This window comes from Pan troglodytes, chromosome 15 (assembly GCF_028858775.2).
Source record: "Pan troglodytes isolate AG18354 chromosome 15, NHGRI_mPanTro3-v2.0_pri, whole genome shotgun sequence".
NCBI classification, from domain to species: Eukaryota; Metazoa; Chordata; class Mammalia; order Primates; family Hominidae; genus Pan; species Pan troglodytes.
The window spans coordinates 79,285,951-79,301,951 of record NC_072413.2 but is presented as its reverse complement, the minus strand read 5'-3'; the positions used below and the strand labels follow the sequence as shown (position 1 = coordinate 79,301,951).

Sequence of the window (16,001 nt, the reverse complement as noted above, 5' to 3'; positions counted from 1 at the left end):
ATCAAATAAGTTCTTGAATTTTCAATGTGAATCCATTTCTAAAATCTTGATTTCTGGATGCCTACTTCCAGAATGTGCCCCTTGGACAAGGCAAAGTCCATAGGCACTGGAGACTGTTGAGGATCCTGTTTCTCTAAAATTCAGCCTAAAAGTGACTCCAGAAACTCATTGTTTAAATCACATCCAGGTTTGCTTGCTCCACGCTCTTCCAGACCCCTGCCCCAGAGTAACCCTTCACTCTCATTTCCTATGCTAGTGTTAACACTCTAACTCGGAGGAAACAAATTTCAGAGTGAAATGCAAAAGGATGTGTGCTAAAGCACTGCCTTTTGAAGTAACCTTTGCATTAAGCCCTTAGAATCTAATTACCCAAGTGTTATTTGCCTCCCTAAGTACCCATGCCCATGCAGACTGAGCTTAAAGTTCAGGAAGTAATCACAAAAGGAAATCAGAAGGGAGATCTCAGGCTCAGCCTCTGAAGACTCTCCTGTCTGCGCCTGGCCTCTCCCTACTCCTGGGTGTGTCTGCCCGCCAGAGAAGGCCAGTGAGTAACCTGCACATTTTTTTTTCATCTTGGCCCTTCCCACCCAGACAAGAGGACGGAGTGGCAGACAGGCAGGCAGACGGCAGTGAGTCCTGTTCAAGCATGCTCGGAGCATACCTCCACCCGCACCCACCGCCTGGACCCCTCGCCACCCTCACCCCAGCCCAAGAGGAGCCAGAACCCCGGCGAGGGTCCGGAGGGGGCCTCTGCTCCCAATGGTAAGGGCTGCCCGCAGCAGGAACACTTCATTCATTCTATTTGCTTTGGTGTTGGCTTTTCTTTTTGATTGTGTTTAGATGGCAGAATTTCTGAGACAATTGAAGGTGTTTTGTTTGGTTAGTTCTCAGTGGTCCCAAGACAAAGAAATGTCTTTTCGCAGGAGGGTTTATTAGAAGTTGTAACCCGATAGCCTGGCCTGGGAAGAAAACTTAACATGCTAATTACCTCTAGTTAGTACAATGTGCCCTTTTGGCACTGCAGAAAAACAAAACAAAACGAAAAACTACATTGCTTACCAAATAGGTTTTGAGGAAGAAAAAGTGTGAAGGATTGTGGACATTTTAATAGATAGGCACCTCTGACTAATTGAAATGTAGCTTAAGTGTCAAGATAGCTTTGTAATAGACCAAGGTGATGTTTTATCTCAAAACAAACAAAAAGAGAGCCTTTATTTAAAGGAGTTCAGTGTGGAACGGAAGATGCAAGGTGGGGTTTGAGGAAAAGAGTTACAAGGTAAGTCCAATTAAATATTTGTGAACATGAAGGTATTGAATTAAATCTGTGGTGCTATGGGAAGAAAAAAGTCTGTGTTCAATGTGGAATTTGTGTGGCATTTAAGGGAGAAAACTGAGATCTTTGTATAGTGTGTTGAGAATTCTTTGAGAGAATGGTCGGGAGGCAAATGGTGGAGGCTAGGAAGCAGGTTTTGTGCAGGGAGCTGGTGCCAAGGCCCTCTCTCTCAGTTGCTGTGGGTGAGAGAGTAATTCAGAGTAATCAAGCACTGCATTGTTAACAGGCTTGTGTGTCTCAAATATTTATTCTAAACACAAGCCGTTGATTGCACTGACATGTGAAGGAATAAAGTTGCTGCCTCTCTTCCTGGCCTAGTCCAAACTTTAATACCTGGGAAGATATTCATAAAAATGTAGGAAAAACAAGGCTACATGTAAAGTTAATTTGAGGAATTACATCAGAGTGTGAGGATGCTAAGCTAAGGGGTTTTATAGGAGGGCGGTATGGGAAATGCAATAGAAATTGCCCAAACCGAGGCACTGCCATGACATCTGTGAAGGTTTGACCTATGCCAGATGACTCTGAATATGCAGCACAGGTTTGTTTTAGGCAACTCTGTGCAGGCAACTTAAGGATTCCCTGTACGGAGCAGCCTATGCTTAACATGTCCAGGTTTCTAGAGCTGCAGCAAATTGCCCTAAAACACAGTGTACCAAGATGGCACATCTGAACTTTCTGGCATATAGGAAGTCTATGAAGTTGGCTGTGAGTGAGGGTATGAGTGGGGAGGGTCACAGGTAGGGTGAAAATTTCTCTCTTAGGGTGAATGCCCCTCTTCCAAGTTTCAGGAAAGTGCAGTAGTATGTCTTTTGCTGGAGGTAAATCAGCAATACGTCATCATTGTCATGCCCAGGGTTCCTGTGGTGATAATGCCAGTAGTTTGTTTTTTTGCGGCTCTGGTTTCCCCTTGGCTGATTAATCGAAAGCATAGATTGCTTGCAGCCCCATCAGCCAGCTCATTAGAAGACAATCCAAGAATGCCACTTATTTGGAGGGCAAATGAGCAAGAAGTGGGGGTAGGAGCCGTGATGATGATTTTGCCTAGAGATTGCTGGTTCAAATTTGTGACTTTTCAGTTATGATTAAAAAACAAATAGAAGCCACTGTAAGTCGCCCATGCAGTTAACGGCACTGATAGCCATCCTGACTCGCATAGGCATTTGTACATTGGATGCTACACGTTACGGTACAAAACCATCATCACTCCAAACGTGCTTCTCTCCCAGAATCAGTGCTCAGGAATAGAATACAGTTTAGAAGAGTGTTGGCAAATTTCCTCCATGTAGTGCCAGCCCCCTGTTAACTTCAGTAGGGATGGCACCAATTCAAGAGGTGGAAGAAGAGACCCAGGGCCAGCAAACACGACGGGTTTTTATTAGGGGGTACTTATGTAGATGGACGGTCCAGTCGCAGCAGGCTGAACAGGAAAACCACAACCACTTACAAAAAGCAAAAACATGCAGTTTATATAGCATTTTCACTTAACACCCACCCCCTAACCTCCACCTGGCAACTTTCATTTGACCAAATCAAAGGGCCTTGATCGCCTGTATGGTCCAGTTTCCATGGGATGTAATGGGGGCTTCAGATGTTCCTCACGGATAAGAAATGGATCTCTGGGTTGGTTGCTCCCAGAATCCTTAGCTCAGAACTCTGAACACATTCAAGTGCATCTTTTATACACTCCCATTCATGGCCTGTTTGGTATGTTTTTAGAACTCCCTGGGATTTCTTCATGAAGCAAATTGAATGCAACATCTGCTTGAATTTGGCTTTCCTAAGGCAACTGTATGGTGAATTTAGCATTTCTTTTTATTTCATTATGTTTTCCATCTACTTCTGTTGCTTAGTCCTTTAAGCAGTGATCCTACCAAGCTGATTGAAAACTGTATATTTAAAGAGGCATCTGACTATGGACTTGAGATAGCCTTGCCTTTGAGCAGCGTGTACTTTCTCCTTACCAGTTGCTGAATCACCTCCAAAAAGCCTTCAGAACAATACCCAGCTGTGGCCACCACTCTACCATCCTGTGTTTTCTGGTTTCTGGAATTCTTTTTTTTTTTTTTTTTTAAAGTAGAAACAGGCTCTCACTTTGTTGCCCCGGCTGGTCTTGATCTCCTGGGCTCAAGTGATCCTTTTGCCTTGGCCTCCCAAAGTGCTGGAGTTACAGGCATGAGCCACCGCGCCTGGCCCACACGTAAACATTTAAAGAATTTGAGCGGAGCTATCCAAAAGGTCATGGTGATTTTTCTGAAAAATAGAAAGCAGCACCTTAGCTGTAGAGATGCTAGAATAACTGCTGCGACATCCCAGACACACTGCATGCATCTTGGAGCTTGGATCAGGGAAAATAGTTGTGGATTCAGGCCCTGCAGTATTAGTGCATTTTCTAAGTGGTCACAGTCTGGCAAGGGTGGGTAAAGAAGGGAGGTAGAGTGAAGAGGGCCTAGAAAACAGCTGGTGCCTAAAATCTAATTAGCATCAGCCTGTAGTCTTTAAGGAGCTCCAGTTTCCTGCTCCTTGGGGTTATTTGCTGGTCTTGTGTGTTATCTTTTCCTGTAATGTTTCTTCTTATGCTTTGGTGCTCCTCATGCTAATGCTCTGGGGTCCTTTAGAGGGTGTGGCTCTGATGATCACTGTCACATTTCATCTGTAGGCACATCCTAAGCCAGGAAGAGACATCGCAGAGACCTGTCCTGAACACATCCTCATAAGAGGGGAGTGTCATCCAGTCTTCTTAACCCCAAAGGATAATACAAAATAGTGCTGAGAGTAAATAGATTGCTTTCGCTTTAGTTTCAGACTGAGATCTTGAGGATTAAGTAAGATGTGTGCATGTGCAGGCAGGAGTAGAAATAATGAATGTAAGATGTAGCTTTAACCTGTGAACTTTGTAATTTTTGAGATGAGAGTGAAAACTTCAGCCCTCACTTAGAAATCACATTTGGCTGGAAGTGCTGTTTCTCCCCCATGTTATGCTGTGTAATGGATTAATTATAAAAATGGTCACAATTACTCTCCTCTTTAAATCTATTTCCTTGAGATAGGACTTTGCAGCTCCTCTTATCAAGGGTTGGAGTCTCTTTCCCTAGCCCCTGAATGTGGGCTTGGCCTTATTACTTACTTTAGCCAACAGAATTCATAGAAGTGAAGGTGTGTGGGTATGTCAGTTCCAAGCCCAGGTCCCAAGCCAAGGTCCTAAGAGGCTCACTTACACACTTCTGCTTGCTCTCCTAGAATCTGGCATCTGTTGGAATGTAGACAGAATGGGCTTGCTTGCTGTGGCCCAGAGACCCCATCACCCCAGGTGACAGTGACCTTACACTGGCCACGTGAGTGAGGCAATCCTAGACCAGCCAGCTAATCTCAGACACTTGAGTGGGCCTAGCAGAGATCAGACAAATCCATCCAGATCCATAGACTCATAAGCAATAATAAATGCTTATTGTTTCAAGCTACTGAGTTTTGGAATGGTTTGTTTTACTAACATAGCCAACTGATATGTAGTTCCCTGGACATGGTCCCCTTATGGGGTCTATTAATGTCATTATAAACCCTTAGTTCAACTCAGTAGAAGAGATTCAGTCATTGGATGGAGGGGTTCTATTAAATGGGGGTGGTGGGTCCTCAATTCTTGTGATTGTCAGCATTACTCTGAGACATTTTTAACACAGATGCCTAGGCCTTGTACTAGAGTATTCAATCAAATATCTGTAGATGAAGGCTCGGAACCTGTAATTTTTAAAGCTCTGGTAATTGACCAGGATTAAAACCCAATAATTCAATGGTCTTGTCAATCCCTTCCATTACTGAAAGATGCAGTGATTCCAGTTCATCTATACTTAAGCAAATAACACTCAGGTGGTTCAGAGTTCATTACTGACTTGATAGACTTCTAGCTGCAAAAGTAAACTTTATGATCACCTTTGGCCAAAAGCAAACTAACCCAGATGCTAGATGGGAAAAATCCACAGTTGCATATTGATGGCTAGAATGTATATTGTTTACCATTGTATCTGCCTGGGGTTTAGAACATGATGCGGACTCATGAATAAATCCTGGACACTGGGAATGTAATAGGACCTTGCTTTGAGGATCTTAGAGTCTAATGAAAAAAAAATCAGGTATAAATTACTTATAATGTAGTAAGAAAACAAAGCAAGCAGTATTTTAACCATTAAATTTCAGGTGAAATTTTACTATGGCATATGTACCAGTTGTTGCTTACAATAATGCTGCTTTACAAACAACCACAAAATCTTTTTTATACAACAATGTGCATTTCCTAACCACTGTGTCTGTGGTTTGAGGGGGGCAATTGGTTGATTTTAGGCTGGACTCTAGAGGCGGGTAGCTTTATACCACGTCTCTCATCCTTCCCTTGGCACCAGCTGCTACCTTTAGCATGTTATTCTCGTGGAGATGGCAGAGATGGGGCTACAAGCCACAGTGTGCAAGCTCATTTTAAGCTTCTGATAATGTCACTAATCTGTTAGCATCCTGTTGGTCAAGGAAAGTCACATGACCAAGCACAGTGCCAGGGCAGGGAAATGTATTTCACTTTTTCATTTGTTTTAATTTTTTATTATATTTTTTGAGTTAGAGTCTCACTCTGTCACCCAGGCTGGAGTGCAGTGGCGTGATCACAGGTTCCGTCTCCCAGGTTCAAGTGACTATTGTGCCTCAGACCCCCGAGTAGCCGGGATTACAGGCACCGGCCACCACACCTGACTAATTTTTGTATTTTCACTAGAGATGGGGTTTTACCATGTTGACCAGGCTGGTCTCAAACTCCTGACCTCAAGTGATCTGCCCGACTCAGCCTTTCAAAGTGCTGGAATTACAAACGTGAGCTACCAGGACCAGCCTATTTCACTTTTTTAGTGTGAGAAACTGCAAATACTTGTGGCAAAAGGCATGGATATGGAGAAGAGTGAAGAAATAGAGCCATTAAAATACTCTTCCCCAGTGGGAGAAGGGTGTATGAGGAGGCAGTTGCATTTTTTCCTGCTTTGGAAGGCTCCTAAAGTCCTAGCTGGACCCTAGAATAACCCAGAAGCAGAGAAGTGTGCATCCTCTGGAGCTGTCTTCTGCTCCTCGTGATGTGGAAGTAAGCAGGGGACTCATAGCTGCTGTGGTCTGTCTAATGGAATTTTGAAGGAAAAGAAACTCCTGCCTTGTGCAGTGGCTCACACCTATAATCCCAGCACTTTGAGTGGCCGAGGCTGGCAGATCACTTGAGGTCAGGAGTTCGAGATTAGCCTGGCCAACATGGTGAAACCCCGTCTCTACTAAAAATACAAATTAGCCGGGCATGGTGGTGCACACCTGTAATCCTAGCTACTCGGGAGGCTGAGGCAGGAGACTCGCTTGAACCCAGGAGGTGAAGGTTGCAGTGAGCCAAGATTGCACCACTACACTCCAGCCTGGGCAACAGAGTGAGACTCCGCCTAAAAAACACACCCCCAAAATAAAAAAATAAATAAAAAACAAAAGAGAAAGTCCTGAAGATATCTCAAACTTGATAGCTGCAGAGATGGCATTGGAATTCCTGTAGAATGCCTCTGTTTCCATTCCCACTGTATCCTCTAAAATGTAAAGATTATGGGTTACTGGGCTTGGTTATCCACTTCCCAGTTCCAGGAGGGGTATTATGTGTGTGGTGTCTTTACTTTAGATCACATGATATCCCCTTATTGTCATCCCGTTTTTCTCAGGTGAAAAGGTATGAGTTTCCATCTGCTCTGAACACTGGGACCTTTTCCCATAGCCGAGCCCAACATTGCAGTGGTTAAAAGAGATTTGGGTGAGACTGTCCCTTCCTGATGGCACATCTTTCCCTGATTAATTTTGTGAAAGGCTTGTGCCTAAGCCTCTCTCATTGAGACAGGAAACTAGTGTTGTCACATATGATTGAGATTCTCAGATATTCTCCAGGGCAGAAATTACGTTTTATGGTGACACTAAGAAGAAGAATAAAGCACTTTATTTTAGGCCACTAATTTATAGGCTTTGCTATTGATCATTCTGTGCCTTTCAATATATGTGGCTAGTTTGCTTTGTATATTTGTCCCCTCCAATTCTCATGTTGAAATGTGATCCCCTATTTTGGAGGTGGGGCCTGGTGGGAGGTTTGGGTCCTGGGGGCAGATCCCTCATGAATGGCTTGGTGCCCTCTCTGTGTTAATGAGCGTGTGCTCCCTCTATTTGTTCACTCAACAGCTGGTTGTTTAAAAGAGCCTAGCATCTCTCTTGCTCTTTCTCTTGCCACGTGACACGCCTCCTCCCCCTTCACCTTCCCACCCTGAGTAAAAGCCTCCTGAGGCCTCACCAAAAGCAGATGCTGCTGCCATGCTTCTTGTACAGTCTGCACAACCACGAGCCCAAATAAACCTCTTTTCTTTTTTCTTTTTTTTGAGACAGAGTCTCTCTATCGCCCAGGCTGGAGTGCAATGGTGCGATCTCGGCTCACTGCAACCTCTGCCTCCCGGGTTCACGCCATTCTCCTGCCTCAGCCTCCCATGTAGCTGGGACTACAGGTGCCTGCCACAATGCCCGGCTAATTTTTTGTATTTTTGGTAGAGACGGAGTTTCACCATGTTAGCCAGGATGGTCTTAATCTCTTGACCTCGTGATCCACCCGCCTCGGCCTCCCAAAGTGCTGGTATTACAGGCGTGAGCCACCACGCCCGGCCAAACCTCCTTTCTTTATAAATTACCCAGTCTCAGGTCTTCCTTTGTAGCAATGCAAAATGAACTAACACTGTGGTGTATCAAATTTACCTGTGAGGAAACTGAAGTACAAAGGATTATGTAACCTTCCTGAGATCACATCTAATGGCCAACTGAGATTAGCCACCTGTCTTCTTGTTTTTTCAGCTTTTTCTTGGCAATCTGCTGATAGTACCTTGTTTCCCAAAACAAGCATTACTTACTGAGTATAGCATTACTTACTGAGTTGATCTTCCTAAGAAACCCCGCCTCCCTACTATTTGTGCTCCATGGGAAAAAAGGAAATCTAGCAGGAAGGTGTTTAACAATATGAGATTTCCATACCACAATGTTAGAGAAAGTAAGCTGGATTATAGGTCATTCCTAAACTGCATTTCCTGAAGTTTCTTCATTACTGCCCTGACCACAGAAATAGACGGCGAGGAGACTATTTAGAAGTTCTCACAAAGTCTTTGTGACTGTGCTGCTTTTACATGTTTTCTGAGCCCTCACCTGCCATTTCTGTTGCTTGGTGACTGTAAATGAGGGATCATAACCTCATGTTCAGCAGTGGTTCCCTGACAGATTATACTATTTCTGTTTTATGTGAAAAAATTTGTGTAATTAAACAACGTGTTTTAACTAATGTTTTGTAGGAGGCATGATATGATTGGAGCAGGCATTTTTATTGGTATTTTTCTCCAATTAACACATGCAAACAATCAAATAATTATAATGGCCCAGAAAATATAGGGTCTGCTCCAACTGATAGATAAGCTGGTTATCTTGGATAGGTTGTTACCTTTCTGGTGATGTTTTTGCTGTAAATATCATATTGTCTCCCATATACATGGATGCTACATAATATATTGTTGTTTGAGCAATAATTTCATATCCTCCTCCTCTTCTTGCTCAATGCCAAGGGCCATGTCTGCTCTGTTTACCACTTAAAACCTGGGAGCCAGCGTAATAGAGCCTAAGTAGGTATTGAATGAGTGAATGAGCAAATGCTAAGACTACAGCACCCAGCTCATAAGAAAAATTTGGGATTCTTCCCAGGTGTTTCTGCCCCTGAGAAAGGACAGTGAAGGGTTAATGTTCTCTGCAGGAGCAGGAGGGATTTGGATATGGATCTCAGCAGAGCTGCTGGAATCACATTCTTTCTGCTACTATAGCAACAGGTTGAGAATTCTGCCAGTATCGTCGCCTGCCTACGTTGGAAATGCCTGCATGCAGGCGACTTCATTGTCTGGGGGGACCACTGTTTTTTCTATGATGTTTCAATAAAGCAGCTTCTTTTTGGAGACAAAGAGACAGCACAAAGCAGGGGCTAAGAACCATGGAAAGGCAGAGAGAGATCTTGTTTTTATTTGAGGGACATTTCCAGTCTTTTGTCCCTTGAAGAGGTGTTGAGTGAGGAAGGAATTGAGGTTTTATCTGTAGTTGGTAGCATCTTTTTCTGTCTTCTAAATGAGGCCTCTCTTCTGAGATGTAACCCCTGGCAACATTTCAAAAACTTTCTCTTACTATTATTGCTTAGCAAATAGAGTGATAGTAAAAACTCTTGCCTGTGTTCACTTCTAAATTTGGAGGTGCCAGAATGGACCAGAATGTAGATTTTCCTCTGCATTTACCATTCTTCTAACCAACTCTGTATCTTCGTTGTTTACTGAGAAGGAAAAGCTAACCAAGAATGCAAAATGGAGGTGTTAGGCCAGGCATGGTGGCTCACGCCTGTAATCCCAACACTTTGGGAGGTTGAGGTGGGAGGACTCCTAAAGCCCAAGAGTTCAAGGCTGCAGTGAGCCATGCCACTTCACTCCACCTTGGGCAACAGAGTAATACCCCCGTCTCTAAAAACAAAACAAAAAAAACAAAGAGGTATTATTTTTATTTGGTGTAGCAGTGTTGTAAAGAGAAGAACATGAGGAAGCTACAGAGGAAAGTTGCTTAAATGGCATTAAGTTCCCAGGGGGCTTCACAGCATGTAATAAAATGCCTAGCTTATTACTCAGGCCTGTTTCTTGTGATCTCTGTAAGTGGCAGGGAAGGCTCAGGTGTGGTGATAATCAGAGCTTAGGGCTAATTGTGGATCTTGCTGGGTTAATGCATGGAATCAATAGGCCTTAACTGTCACTTTGGATTGATGGATCACTTTGCCACAGTACCATGATGACATCTACATCTTGTTTTCACTTTGCGTGCCGGCAGGAAAATCTGCCTGGTTCACTCTTTGTTGCTGGTTTACAAATACATCTTGTCAAAAATAACCTGGACATATTGAGCCTTTCTTCACAAACAGCACAGAATTCAATTTTTCAAAGCTTTTATCTTTATCCCACTATAGACCATTTGAATATAGGATAAACCCTTTCATCTTGTATAAATTTCAAGGGCCCCCATCACTGCCTTGAAGTTTGTGTGGCCACTGAAACTGCCGTTCTTGTGGCAGTGTAGTCAAAAGGGCACTGGGTTGGGCACCAGAAGCCTGGACGTCTGGTCCTACCAGGAAGTGGCCTTGGCCAGCTCATATGGGGATTTTAATTTCACTATATGTAAAATGAAAGACTTGGATGAGATTTCCAGGATTTGTCTTACATCTCTTCCTACATGTGAAAAAGCAGTTGTTTTAAAAGTAGAACAGGCTTTGCTTCATTGAAGTCTTACAATTTGCAAGGCACTGGAAGGCTCTGTCGCTTACTTCTTCCCTAACTCTTAGTCACACACCACATCACCTCTCTGCTTCAGTATTGCTTCATCAGGGAAGCCTTCCTTGAACCTCAGGCTAGATAAGGACTCCCAGAGTATGTTCCCTAATAAATCTGTTATTTTCTTTCATCATACTTAACCACACTTTGTAATGAATGATCTGTTTCATTAGTGTGTGTGTGTGTGTGTGTGTGTATTTTTTTTTTTTTTTTTTTTTTTTTTGAGACGGAGTCTCTCTTTGTCATTGAGGCTGGAGCGCAGTGGCACGATCTTGGCTCACTGCAACATCTGCCTCCCAGGTTCAAGCGATTCTCCTGCCTCAACCCCCTGAGTAGCTGGGATTATAGGCACCCGTCACCACACCTGGCTAATTTTTGTATTTTTAGTAGAGATGGGGCTTCACTATGTTGGCCAGGCTGGTCTCAAACTCCTGACCTCAAGTGATCTACCTGCCTCGGCCTCCCGAAGTGTTGGGATTACAGGCATGAGCCACCACGCCTGCCTGGCCTGGCTTTTTTTTTTTTAATCAATTTTCTTTCTCACTGTGAGACTGAAGAGTTGTGAAGCAAGCACCCAATCTGTTTTGTTCACCATCGTATCTGCACGTAGGAGTCATGCAGTAAACATTCACTAAACGACAGAAGGTGCTGCGTCAGGCTTTATGGAGAGTCTAAAGATGATTATATTGCAGTCTCTGTCCTCAAGGATCTTAAGATTTACTTTCTCTGTTTTTCTTCTCTTCCTTTATTATCTACCTCTAAGACCCAAAATATGCTACTGGAAATTAAAACAAAACAAAACTCCCTGGGTTCTTGTCTTTGATCTAATCACTAGATAGGTTTTGATTTTCCTTGACTGGACTGGTAAGTCTTTTGTGACAGAAACCACGGAATGAGGCCAGGCCCTGGAAGGAGATTATAGTAGATAGTATGTAGAATGGAGATTGTAGACAGAAAGAGAAAGAAAGAGGTAGGAAGGGAGGAGTACAAGGAGGACAATGACAAGAAGAGCAATGAAAACACGGGGCTTTGCCCTTTTAATTAGTTTGCCTGTAAGGGTCCTTCTTTTTTGACTGCCGAGCCTTACAAGCAAGGACGTGTTTCTTAAATAGAATTCTTACCGGCATCGTTGTGTAATAGCACAAAGAATTTGCTACCAAAATATGATTACGTGCATACAAAAAGTGGTCTGAATTGCATAAAATATTTTGCTTTCAAAAAATTACCAGTTTTCAAAAGGATTGGCAGGTTCCTGCAAACCAGTAGTTATGGTCAATACAAGCAAATGCATCTTGAAACCAGAGCTAGCCATTACATCAGTTATGTTTAAACAATGAAGGGCAATTTGATTTTAAGCAGCTAGGCTAAGTCTAGATGCTGGGAGGCAAGAGGGAGAATTCCTTAGGTTGGAGGTGTGATGGACGTTCATCTGCTAGGTACAGAAGACTTAGGGGGAAGTTGATTGAATTAGAAGGTACAACTGCTTTTCTTCTTTCTGAGTTTGCAATTTATAGAGGAAGTAGTTCAGGGGAGTTTTACTATGTAAATTAAGTTTCAGTAGAAAGCATAAGCTCTCCACCTTCAAGAAGTGAAGCAGCCTCTTTGCGTTACCTTGAAGACAGGTGTAGATAAGAGAGTATGGGCAGGTAAGACCAGTAAAAGTTTTTCTGACTCCTCTCCCTAAGTGTTTAGCTTTAATGGCCAAAGTCAGGCTTTCTCTGCATAGTTATCTGAGGTTCCCTTCTTGCCAGCACCCACAGACACAGTGGGTGTTAGTAGCCTGCCTTTTTATGCTTGCCTGGTCCAGTTGGGAGCTTAGATCCCAGCAGACTCTATCCATCCCAGAACCATTTCACGAAAAGAAAATGACTAAGACAATCATGTAATCTCTCTTCTTATGAGGGAGAAGGAATTTTAGTCAAGAATGCAAGGTGTGCCTGCAGGCTTTACACCTATGCTGCACACATGCTACGTACACAAGCGTGGGCATGTGCACACACACACAGGTCCATTCTGCTTATTCACTTACTGATGAAGAGACATGCCGTGTTGGCTAAAGATCAGGAAATAATTGTGTTGGGTTGACAAGCAGCCAAACCATAAGGCCCACATGTCTCATTGGGCAATATTAATTGGCCAACCTTCATTTTAAAAATATGCAAAACAGAAGTAATATGTATGAATATAGTGCTTTCCTATCTCATGTCCCCTGACTCGTTTCCAGAGAAAGTCTCCTATAAGCATTCTCTTTGTTTTCTAGGGATCTGCTTCTTTCTAGACCTGTGGGAAATAAATAACATTTTAATAGAATTATTTCTAAAGCAAATCCCTTTCTTTTCAGTGGCAAAGCCTCTGTTAAATCTCAGCTCTGCCACTTCCTAACTGTACAACTAGCAGCAATGTTATTTAACCCTTGTGCCTCATTTTCATCAATTTTATGTGGAGTTAATAGAATGTCTCTGTCATAGGATTCTTGTGAGAAGGAAATAAGATCATCTAAGAAATCTTTTTCTGTACAGTACCTGGCTCATCGTATGATTTTTAAAATTGTTACTGTATTTAATAATACCTTGCAGAGATATTCAGCCTTTTCTTTTCTCCTTTACCCTTCTCAAATTAGAAACACCCCTTGTGACATCTGGTGCTTCTCAACATCAGGGGTTCTGCTGGGGTAGGAGGAGCCTCGGTGAGGAAGAGAGGCGAGCAGAGCAGAGCAGAGCAGAGCAGAGATGATTAGGCAGGAATGAGGGTGATAGAGACCTATTCCCATACTCTTCTCCTGCCTCCTATTCCATTGCTCTTTCTGGTATATTATACTGCTTCTTAACCTGTTGGTGGCTGGGTATAATACTAGGTGCAATACAAAAAAGAATATAAATTCAGCTCTATTGTCCAAGAAGTGGTCATCTAAGTCCCAGGCTTACTTTCCCGCCTTCTCCAAGTCCATATACTTGCCTTTTAGCTCAAATCCTAGCTCAAACCTACCCTGTGCACTGATGCCTAATAGGGAACAAGTACTCGAGGGATATCAGTGGCACCCGTTGACTCACCATAGAAGACAGAGACGTAGTCCTCAAATCCTTTGCATTTAGAGAAAAACACCTATGAAAAGTCAAAGGCCTTTGCATTTAGAAGAAAACACCTATGAAAAGTCAAAGGTCAAATATCAAACTTCCTAAAAGCTCCATTCCCTCTGGACTTTCAGGCTTGAGGGGAAGGAATGTGAATCATTGGACCTGGAAAGAGGGCATGGGGAGAGGAAACGGGAGGTTTCCTGTCCATCTCTGCTGTGAAAGAGATGTCAGTGCAATGCAGCAGCGTATCCTGATACACAAAATAGGAGAGATAATTGAATATTAAATGAGATGTGTATATAAAACATCATTTTAGGGCCTGGAATATAGTAAGTCCTCAATAAATGTTAGCCATAATTAGTTCATGAATAACATCTGGATACTCAGCTATTTGGAGGGCAATTAGACTTCTCAGTCTTACGTAAACCTTACTGCCTATTCCTAATGCTGCCAGCCACTCACATGTTGACCACATTGAATGGGGAGGAGATGCTGCTCACACTGGTCCATCTATCTGCACCTCTAGTTTGTCTTAATTGTTCATAGGTTGAAATTAAATGACCCATTTTGAGGGTTCACAGTTACTGTTCTGTGCAAGAGAAGAAGTGTATGACAAGCAGGCACATCACAAAACAAGCAGGCAGCTCTCCTGGCAATGACTGCAGGATGGTACTATATTTACATACATTTTATCTTTAATGTGAATTTTTATTTTACTATGTCTTTTATTTGTGTCTTATCAAAAGCAGTGTAATATTCTTAACTCATTCTGGCCAAAGTTGGGTGACTTACACTGTTGTCTTTCATAATATAAAGTAGAAGAAGAATATATATGAATTTTAGGGTTTTAAAGACAAGATGAATTCAGGATCATCTAATCCAGCCCCCTCACTTTAAAGTGTGGAAATTGATTCCTGGGGTATTAAATAATGAATTTTCTGAGTGGCAGAAGGGGAGGTCTCCCAGCTCTAATTCAGAGTCCTGCATATATGATCTCTTGACCTGCTACTCTTCCAAAGTGACCATGAACATAAAACTGTTTGAAAGCTGCTGTTTTGAAATGTAAGAGTGGTCATCTGTGCAGAGGATTCTCAAATAAGATACCACCACCTTTGGCCCAGTCTCTTCCTGTCTTTGGTACGTTATCCCTAACTCTCCACAGGAAATACATGCCTGCCTGTTATTTGGAAGAGGCAATGATGACAGAAAGAATGGTTCCTGTTTTTTCCCTCTTTAGGATAGCTCCTCCCCAAACCCTGTCCCTTAGATACATAATCATGATCAAAACAAAATAAGATTCCTGAGCTACATACATGGCTCTAGGGATTGCCTAGAGTGTTTCGTAGTGAAACCTCATGCTCTAGCTCTGCAATTCCAAGGAAGGATCAGATTTGCAGAGCACTAGACCTAGGGATTTATTAATACATTTTCTCAAGGATAATTAAGTGATTTAAAAAATTATCATAACTAAGTAAAATTTTAAAGTACATGTAAATAAATGAGAAGGCATAGAGAAAGTATTTGGAGACAATAAATATACATTCAAGATATAATAGATATTGTTCAAACCAAGATTTAGCAAATTCTAGAATTATACAGACTAGACTAAATTTTTTTCTTTATAGATTATCTTTTTTTTAATAGTTCAGATCTAATATTTGGTACCTCCTTGTTTGTTTAAAGCCAATAATAACAATAACTGTTACCTGTCAAGTAGCTGCCATGTGCCAGTGTAATTAATGCTTGTCATGAGATCTCATTGAATTTGCACAGTACTGTGAGTTAAGTATGATTTCCCTCATTTATTGATAAGGATACTGAGGCTCATGGGTCAAAATAACGAGATTTTTTTTTTTTATAGAATTTTGACAACCTATTTCCATTCTCATAGAAGCAGGGCAAAGCAAGATTTTAGGCAAACACCAGGGAAAGGTTTATCTAGTTGCTGAACCAAATAAAGCACTCCTATCAGAAGCCCAACCTATTCTCCCTGCCCTTGAGAATATTGAAGACATAGCCTTTTAAAGCAGACTTTCTGTCTCAAATCCTGCCACAACCCTTTAGTGTGTGTATATATATATATATCTGTGGGTAAAACCATGTCCTCTGGGTGAATTTGGTTGTCTCTTGAGAATTTCTGTTTCCTCCCTCAGTTCTTTTATTCTCCCTTGC

At 42.3% G+C, this 16,001-nt stretch overlaps 1 protein-coding gene across 11 annotated transcripts in view; it reads left to right on the top strand.

Moving 5' to 3' along the window:
* STON2 (stonin 2) overlaps positions 1–16,001 on the top strand; it is a 176,099-nt gene that overhangs the window by 112,072 nt on the left and 48,026 nt on the right. For 6 of the 11 annotated variants that reach the window (XM_054666197.2, XM_063793861.1, XM_016926525.4 and 3 more), the window contains one exon: positions 592–762. The exons of the other annotated variants lie outside the window; for them this stretch is intronic. In XM_054666197.2, the coding sequence (XP_054522172.1) occupies positions 592–762 (171 nt within the window). The remainder of the gene's footprint in view (positions 1–591; positions 763–16,001) is intronic. 11 annotated transcript variants of the gene reach the window in all.